The following is an 8,953-nucleotide window of genomic DNA, read 5'->3' on the forward strand; positions in this document are numbered from 1 at the left end:
TATATTTGAATCAGTGGATTTGATTCCTATCTGCAAATCTAACGCTAAATCAGAGGGAAGGATCGTTTGGTTTGCCAAGGTTCGGCATTCGTGTTTGGATCTTCCCACATCACCAGTGGAACGAAAAAATGCTGTGAATTAAGCAATCTTCATTATAAATCCCGAGCAAAACGATTTTGACAAAAATAAAAATGGCTGGTACCTTTGGCAATACTTTTGAATGAAATTTAACTGGAATTCCAAATGTTATAAAACTTCTTTCGATTAAGGGAGCAACTTTGTTTCTTTGATTATGGGGGCTCATGTTCTCCATTGTTAGCTCGGGTAGATCCTTATCCTTCTCTGTACTCTTTTCGCTACTAAGGGATAGAGCCGGAGAAAATGGGGGGAGTTGCCTCCATTAGATTACCAATCATTATATTTAGATGAGGTTCCATGGTCTAGCGGTTAGGACATTGGACTCTAATGAATCCGGTAACCCGACTTCAAGTCTCGGTGGAACCTGTTTTGCTCGGTTTTTAATATTTTCTGCGACTCGGATAGGTGAACAGCCGTTTTTGGAGGAAGGCTTCAATTTTTCCTTGAACTCGAAACTTTCGCGAGCTGGCCGTGTTTAAGAATTTTAAATTAAAGTTACAGCAGTTTTGACAAAGGCTAAATACCTTTTCCCGTTCTTTTCTTTAAATCTTCAATCCCCGGTCTGAACAAATACAAGCTTACCATCTTTGGGACAAAGGAGTTTTAATGAAAGATGAAGAATTCAATGGAATAATTTTCACAAAACTAAACTAAAGGTTTTTAAATCGTCACGAATATGTTTCTATTTACAAAGTTGGCCTAACCCTGCTAGGCTGTCGAATCTAGAAAGCGCTTCTATTAACTTTACTAAAATATTTCTGTTTCAGTCACGTAAAACGTTAAGAGACTAATAGAAGGTCAACTGCTGTGCTCCACAAGTATAACACGTCAGGGACCGTTGCATACATCAGCAAGTGTAACACTACGATTCTCTGGCGATGAGCTAGTCGATGTACGTATTCAGAAAATATTTGTACAATCTTGCGCTTGAAATGTACCTCAATGCCAATAACACTATAAGCGAAATTCAAATTAGAGGGCATCGAAGTATGGAATGCATTTCTGCCATGGAATTTAGTTCCTAGACAATAAAACGCCCCAAGGAGCATATTCTTTTAATTTCAGGCAAATAAACACCCCAAAAATATCCCTCGCCATGCATTATTTTTCTCCACAGAAAAACAGTAAAAGGGCCGCTGCCATATGCATAATCACAAAGTTCAGGTCAAAGCTGAAGGCACTAGCACAAATCTACAACATGTACAACACAAAAAATTGCCCATCGCAACAGATAGAAAAGACAAAAGAAAAGGAGAAAACATGATATGTAAATAGTTGTACATCGATGAGTTAACTGTCATCTGACACTAGAGATTGCACTGGCATAAATTAGCTGATCATGCTGTGCTGCCACCTTCGAGCAGCACATATACGAGGATAGCAGCCAACAAGAAGACTATAAATGCCACGGCAATAGACTTCTGGTTGAGCAGACGTGGCTCTATGGCCCGAACTGTCTCAAGACTGTCCTCTGAAGTTGAGTCATCCTCTGCTGGAATGTGCGTCTTACCTTCATCATTGTTGAGCTGATCTGCTTGTTTCTCCGCCTAGATACCACAAGGACAAGAGTTATATTCTTGTCATGCACCAAGAGGTTTAAACAACTACGGAGTCTAACCAAATGCAGAGATCAACAAAGCAAGAAGTATTTAGTTCTTAGGGATCCAAGATGTAAATGTGTCAACAGGTCACAGCTACACTTACACCTCACAATGCAAATACACTCTTTCCTATTATTAGACTTTCGCGTTTAGACAACCAGATGGATGGAACAACTATTATACATACCATTGTTCTTAAGGCGGTAAGGTGAGGCGTGGCGACCCACCCCCTTATCACCTAGGCGCTCAAGGCGAGGCAAGGCAATGCCATACACAGAACCATAGATGCAGCAAAGTATTTTCTAGACAAAAAATAGAAATGTAAAGGAGAAAAGAAGATATATGGGCCAGCTTAAGGCATAGCCCACTCAACCAAGTCAGCCAACTCATCCCAACCCACCCCCAACAGGCAACTAAACCTAGCTGCACCCTTTCTCTCTTTATCCTCCTCACCACATCCCTTCCCCAGCCGCCACCATCTCTCTTCCTCTTCTTCCTCCCGTCCCATTATACCTCATCGCTGCCCCAGCCATCTCTATCTCCCGGGTATCCACCTCCACACCATGATCTGGACTAGGATATGGCTGTTGGAGAGGGACGGATGGCGCTGGAATCAGGATGGAGAGGGGCAGGCAACACGAAAATCGAGCTGGAGAGGTGTGGGCAATGGTGGAATTGAGTGGAGAAGGGTGGGCGATGGCGAGCATCAGTAAAACCAAGTCATGCACATAAGGCAGAGGTGACGCCTTGCCCTGCATCTCACTTGGACGCCTAGGCGACGCTTAGGCGATGCCTAAAGCATGATACATACATAATAAAGACTATGATGCAAAGCGCCCAGGGTAGGAACAATAGGCACACATGTTATTTGAAATATGATCAATTTCCTCTCAAGGACAAATTACAACTATTGATAACTCACAACAATGGCAGAGATTTTGAAAATAAAAATGCTTCTTTAACATCTTGATAGAAGTTTCGATGCATCATGCATGAAGGAATAAATATGTTTAAACAAATACTTCTGCTTTAAAAAAGTAGAAAGAAATTCAATTGACCACATTATTAAAATGGTAGAAATCTCTGAGATAATATGAAAATCCAGCTTGAACGACACATCTTTTCATAAAAACTGCTATATAAGATTAACTGTTTTTGTAAGTAACACAGTCTAATCAATGGCTTGGTCTAGACCAAGAATTACCCAAGGATAACCTAGCCCAGCCAAAGCCCAACTCAACCCAAGCTCAGGCCAAATCCGATCTTTCAATGGTGTGACCTAAATAACTTGCCAATCCGAAGATCGATGACTATTAGTTACTAGTGGCACAACAGTTTATCTCCTCTTGTTTTCTACTTGGAAGAAGTGATAAGTCATCTGAAAAGAAGTTACCTCAGTTTGTGATGACAAAAAATCTGGAGATATTTCCTCAGCTATTTCAGTGGACTGAAGTTCAGTGTGCTTGCTAATAGCCTTTTGGCTCAATTGTGTGCTATCCTTAACAGTCTCTTTGCACTTTTGAGCCAATATCTTGTTCTTCTTTGTTAACATAGCAATCTGCAACCGTCAGGAAGAGTGGAAACAGCAGATTAGCACAACTATGATATGAGATTTGAATGATTACTCAAGATAGTTTCAAACACATACTACTGTATCTCATGATTCATTCTAGATCACAAATCCCGTTTCAAATAGATATGACTAACAAAAGGCATTGGCAGATGGATATGCATATATCATAGAAAACTATGGTATAGAAGTTCCTTGCAGTAAATGACAGATAGGCAAAAAAAAAAAAAAAAAAAAAAAAAAAAAACAGTTTGATTTAACCACTTTAGGAACATCTGGTTGCTTATGAAGTTTTCTAGAACATAAATCCCCACTGAATTTACCATAGTGAACAGAAATCATAAACTGGGAAACTAGTGCTGAAAAAGAACCAAGACATTTATCAATATCTTAATACACATAGAAAACACAGTACACAATAATTTCATGTCGATACATAGCTAGCTTTATTTATCACAACTCTTCAGCACAAAGCTTATGAACTGATTAAATTGATTATCTAGGGTACACATGTGGTTGATCCTTCAATATGCAGAAGCACACATATGTCACCCACTGTCCAAGTCATCATCTACCAATTCATCTTTAACCAACCAGTTTAGACATCTGATTACAAGAAAATTGAATATTCGAAATAATATATACAATTATGTCAGTGCAAATATGGCATACTGAATTTAGTCCCCATCTGGTTGCTGCCTCCACCAGAGATTAACCTCTAAATTTGAAATCCACATGACAAGCCCATTTAGTGTCCAGCACACCAAAGTGAAAAGCTCCAATGCAAGAATTCTTCGGAATCATGCATGTATAGTATGGATTCTAAACTACGTTCAAACAATATATATGTGCATATACAGAAACAAGAACAAAATATATAATAGTAAACTTTTCTGGAAAGTAGAAGTGTGCCCACCTGAAGATGAAGTCGTTCTCTTTCCAATGCCAGTTTTGTGACCAAGTCAGTTATAATTTTAGTTCTAATTCCAATGTCCTTGGCAGTAGACATCTTCACATGGTTGGCTTCACGTAATGAATTTTCTAGACATTCTACTCGACCTCTCAGAAAGGATAGCTCTTCACTTAGTTCTAAATTTGTGTCTGTTAACAATGTACACTTTGATTCAGCATTACCAGCTCTAGTTTCAGCTTTTGAAACCTTGCCCTTCAGATCGTCAATCATATGTTCCATGTCAGACATCGTAGATTTCAGCATACTCTGCTGTTCAACAATGGCATCAACTGATGCCTTTGCATGCTCTAATTGGGTATTCGACTCCTTAAATTTCTTCTCCAAAAGGCTAACCTTATCTGATTTTTGACTTTTAAGAGCAGTTAGCTCCCCATCAAGTTCTATATTAGCTTGAGTTAGCTGCATACACCTTATTTCAGCATTCTGCGCTCTACTTTCTGCTCGCGAGATATCATCTTTGAGATTCTTAATTATATTTTCCAATGTGCTTAGTTCAGAGTGCAGAGCATTCTGCTCTTCCTGACTTGCTTCTGTTGATGCCTTTGCCAATTGCAGTTGTGAATTGGATTCTCTCAACTGTTTTTCTAATTCCTGGACCTTATCCCGCAATGATGGTGATTCTCCTCCCACTTTGTCACTCTCTTCCTGCATATTCTCTCGGCTAACTTCCAGAAAAGACAGCTTTGTCAAACTTTGCTCTAATTTCACCTTAAGATCATCTTCCCTACATTTTAGTGAATTTAAATGGAACTGCATGGTGTTAAGCCTATTTATAAGTTCCTTTGAAGTTCCCAGGAGTAGCTCAGAAGCATTTTCTGCTGCAAACATTCTACTAGAAATTGTTTCAGCTGATTCCTCTAGGAAATATGTTTCCTGTTCATGATTATTAAGCTTCAGTTTGAGGTTTTCTATGACAGATCTTGAATCAGAGAGCTGTTTTTCAAGATCTAGCTCACTTGCTATGGATTGTTCCAACATATGCAAAACACTTCTACGCTGATCGTCGGTCTGCAGATCACTTTGGTATGAAAGATGGCCACTTTCACATCTAACACCTTCAATCGTCCCTGTACATGGACAGTTAGAGAAGGATAAAGTTGATGCATATAGAACATATGTGAAGCGAGCATTTACCTTCCTTATCGTGTGAAAACTCTATGGGTTTCTCAAACTTTGCAGACTCGTTTCTAATGTTAGCAATTAGCTCTCGCATCTGCTTCAAAGACACCATAGCAGCATCCAACTTAGCTTTAACCTTGCCTCCAGATTCTTCATAAACTTTATGCTCAATACTCTTAATATCAGTCTGAAGAGAACTAATCAAGTTATCTAACTCCTTGACTTCTGCATCAAGAATGCCATACAACATGTCCAACTCAAAAGCATTCTCAGCAGTCTCAGAAGAGACAGATTCATTATCAAATGTAATCGGCTCAAGATCAGTAGCTCGATGAGCTATTTCCATAACTAGCATCTCCAAATTTAGTAATTTTTCGGAGGCAAATGGAAGTTCAAGCTCTACTCTTGTTAGAATTTCTATATTGTTTCCTCCTGAATTCATTCTATCTTCATATGGTAGGGCACTTTCCTGGAAATGATTACCATCTTTATCATTCTCAACATCCATAATGCTTATCGTGCCTCCTGCACATTAGGAAACAGAAACAAAAAACAAGAGTCCGGCCTAAGATGGTAGTTCAAAATAGAATAAATGAAAAAACAACAGCAAACAATAAAAACCATAATACCAAGATGTCGTTTAATTCTGAACCTTCTGATAGATCAGAAAGTTAAATTGTTAATAGTGTCCCAATAGCAACCAAGACAGTGCAGTAATTTCAAACTAAAATAACTGCACCTAAAAAACTTGAGCGTGCAGAAGGCTCAATTGATGCAGAGTATAATACTGAGTATTCCGCATTCACACATCTTCATCAGCCAAAAGGACAGCAATGATGAACATCTACCGCTTTGTAGCTATAGAATTATCTCCGGAATACCTGATCAAGTTGGAAAGCAAATGCTATATGCTACCTTAAACCAACTATATATTGCAGTTCCTCATTAAAATAACATGTGAGCTATCACTTGAACTTGAACCCCTAAAAATTTAGGAGTTTAGAAGACCACCGATGGACTAGAGAGAACGAAGTGCTCCGATATCAGGGCTAACAGCAAGGCAAATAAACGAGCAATCAGTTGAAGCAAGTCCAGCGCATCCAAACCAACTGAAGAAGGAATCGACGCCTCAAGTCCGGATGGATCCGATGTCAAGCTAGTCATCCATCCAGGTGGGATCAGGACGCCGACGGGAGGAGGGAGAGAGGTGCGGGTGCGGTCCAAGGATTACCTGGATCTGGATCGAGGCGCGGAGGGCGGCGCGCCACGGGCGGTCGGGCGGAGGTCTGCAGTAGACGGGTGACAGATTGACAGAGGAGTGGGGCTGCAGTTGCCTGTTCGGCGTCGGTTTATGCAGTGGCAAGGAGGGTAATCTCTTGGAATTCAAGTGGCAAGGCCAGTTGTCGAACCAGCAAAAGCGCGATAAGCATGTTCGCGAAGTCGCAAGGTGCAAACGCAATAATTAGGGTAGAAACGGACAGAAATAATTATCTAACACTATCTAAATTTTATCATAATTATAAGATAAAATATGATATATAATATATGATAAGTAGTATCCGTCTAAGGAGATATCCTGACGGATTAATTTAACCTTTCTCATACAATACGTCTAAAGAATCAACCCCACCAAACTCAAAAAATAGCTATCACATACCAACTCAAACTAACCTATCAAGTTTTTCCACCTAACCCTAATAATTGAAATGGGTACTAACCTATTCCCCATCCTAAATCATTAAATGCACCCATTTTTCCTAAATCCTAGTCTTCATCTTCCACATCATCCTCGTCTTCTTGGAGCGGAGGCATCCTCCACTTGGCCCTTGTCAAGGGTTGGAGTGATGTGCCGCTGTGGAAGGTTGACGCGTGGTGGCATCATAGGCATGGCACTTCGGGTGACCGTCGCTACCGGCACAATAACAGCGGAGGAAGAATTGGGTGTCTTGCCTATGGATGGGGGCAAGGAGGTCGTCGAGGTGGGGGAAAGGCCACGAGGAGTCGTGCTTGGCATTCTCCATTTTGTACTTCTTCTTGAGGGCGTTGATGCAGTTCTTGCATTGGACATCAGACTTGGGCACCTTGGAGTAGTCATCGTAGGAGGAGATGACCTCGATGACCTCCTACCACTATGGGCGGCAAAGGTGTCGATTAATGTGGAGGTGGCGTCATCACTCCACACATCCTCTTGGTTGTCACCGTCACTGTCGGAGGGTGAGGGTTTACAGAGGGGGACAACAACGACATGGCTAGGTGAAGAAATGACGAGGATGATGGGGTCAATAATGGGGGGGTAGGAAGAGTGAGCACATCTGGGAGGGTGAGGCTGCATCATCATCATCCATGGTCGGATATCTACTTGTCGATGGTGATGAAGAAGGGAGAGGGCTTAGGGAATACGCCCAATTTTCGAGTGTTGACCTCGTTGATGAAGTCATCAGCGGTAGGGTGATGAAGGGGTGACAGTGGTGGCATAGAGACGGCGGGAGTGGCGACATGTAGTCGGGGCAATGGCCATCGGCAGCGGCTCGAGGTCCTTGAGGGTGACGGGGTGGAGTCGATGACGAAAGGACAAGGTCCAGGGGTGCGTAGCTCGGGTGGTGGTTGCATGAGGTGACAATGGTAGGAGTGGGACATGGAGGAGGGGCCCGACCCCTGGTCTTCGTGCATTCTAACCCACGAGTTTCCACAAATTTCATGTGCTAATATCTAACCCTAACCCGAACCAACCTAACCTGATAATAAAGCCACCCAACCCAACCTGGTTTTCAGTTGAACTCGCTTCAACCCAACCCAAAGGAACCCGAATAAAGACCCAAACCATTAAACCCAAATAAACTCGACGCATTAACAAGCTTATGTCTAGAGATGACAATTGTACATGTGAAAGTACATTTAGGCTCCCTATATGGGTTTTGGATAATTGATGATAAACGATTAAGGGACTAATGAATTTATTGAGTTTATGAACAGGATTTAATCCCAATGTAGAAGTTAAACGACGTTGGCGTCCCTCAAAAAGAAAACAGAAGTGGCGTATAGTTACTCAATAGGTTTTAATTGATTTTATTTTTTTGAAATTGAGTTTAGGTATGCTGTACTATCAAGAGAGATGCATGTAGATGGTCTTGATGGTGTCTTAGTGCTCAAAGTACCTTTGTTAACCTAAAAGTTAAGAGGCACGAACACTGGGGAGGTTCAAGTGTTGTCTGGACCTGGAGTCTCCGGGTTGACCCGGATACTCCGGATTCTGATGTTTAGGCAGTAGTCTCCAAGTTAGGCTCTGTGCCAGGCTCTCGGTTAAGGGTTATGTGTTTTAGCCTAGAGTCTCTAGGTTGACCCAGATACTTCGGACTCTAGTGTGCCATCGAGAGCATCCGAGTTAGGCTCCGAGCCAAGTCCTCGGTTAAGGCCTTTTTTTGTCTTACCCAGAGTCTCCAGGTTGACTCAAACACTCAGGGATCTGTCGACCATCTGGACTCTCTGGGTCGGGTTCTAGACAGGGCTCTTGGCTGAGCGTTAAGTACTAACTCAGAGTCTTCGGGTTGATCC

General features: G+C 41.6%; 1 protein-coding gene across 2 annotated transcripts; it reads right to left on the bottom strand.

The window, feature by feature from the left end:
• Nucleotides 1-1,208: 1,208 nt before the first annotated feature.
• On the bottom strand, nt 1,209-6,787 carry LOC133884608 (WPP domain-interacting tail-anchored protein 1-like). 2 transcript variants are annotated; one of them, XM_062324074.1, is made up of 5 exons: nt 6,633-6,787; nt 5,417-5,926; nt 4,226-5,337; nt 3,133-3,297; nt 1,209-1,685 (listed from the first exon to the last, which is right to left on the bottom strand). In XM_062324074.1, exons 2-5 carry the CDS (start codon nt 5,907-5,909, stop codon nt 1,476-1,478), a joined length of 1,980 nt encoding a protein of 659 aa, XP_062180058.1. In that variant the 5' UTR covers nt 5,910-5,926; nt 6,633-6,787; the 3' UTR covers nt 1,209-1,475. The 2 variants fall into 2 exon arrangements, with proteins under 2 accessions (XP_062180058.1, XP_062180057.1); XM_062324073.1 differs by having other exon boundaries at nt 4,226-5,349.
• Nucleotides 6,788-8,953: the final 2,166 nt, after the last annotated feature.

The sequence above is a fragment of the Phragmites australis genome, chromosome 11 (genome assembly GCF_958298935.1).
Source record: "Phragmites australis chromosome 11, lpPhrAust1.1, whole genome shotgun sequence".
Taxonomy (NCBI): Eukaryota; Viridiplantae; Streptophyta; class Magnoliopsida; order Poales; family Poaceae; genus Phragmites; species Phragmites australis.

Excerpts from the sequence above, each read along its gene's own strand:
- LOC133884608 (XM_062324073.1), bottom strand. The coding sequence starts at position 5,909 with ATGGATGTTGAGAATGATAAAGATGGTAATCATTTCCAGGAAAGTGCC. Across the intron at positions 3,298-4,225 it reads GAGAACGACTTCATCTTCAG|ATTGCTATGTTAACAAAGAA; the intron begins GTGGGCACACTT and ends TGACGGTTGCAG. Across the intron at positions 1,686-3,132 it reads TTTTGTCATCACAAACTGAG|GCGGAGAAACAAGCAGATCA; the intron begins GTAACTTCTTTT and ends TGTGGTATCTAG.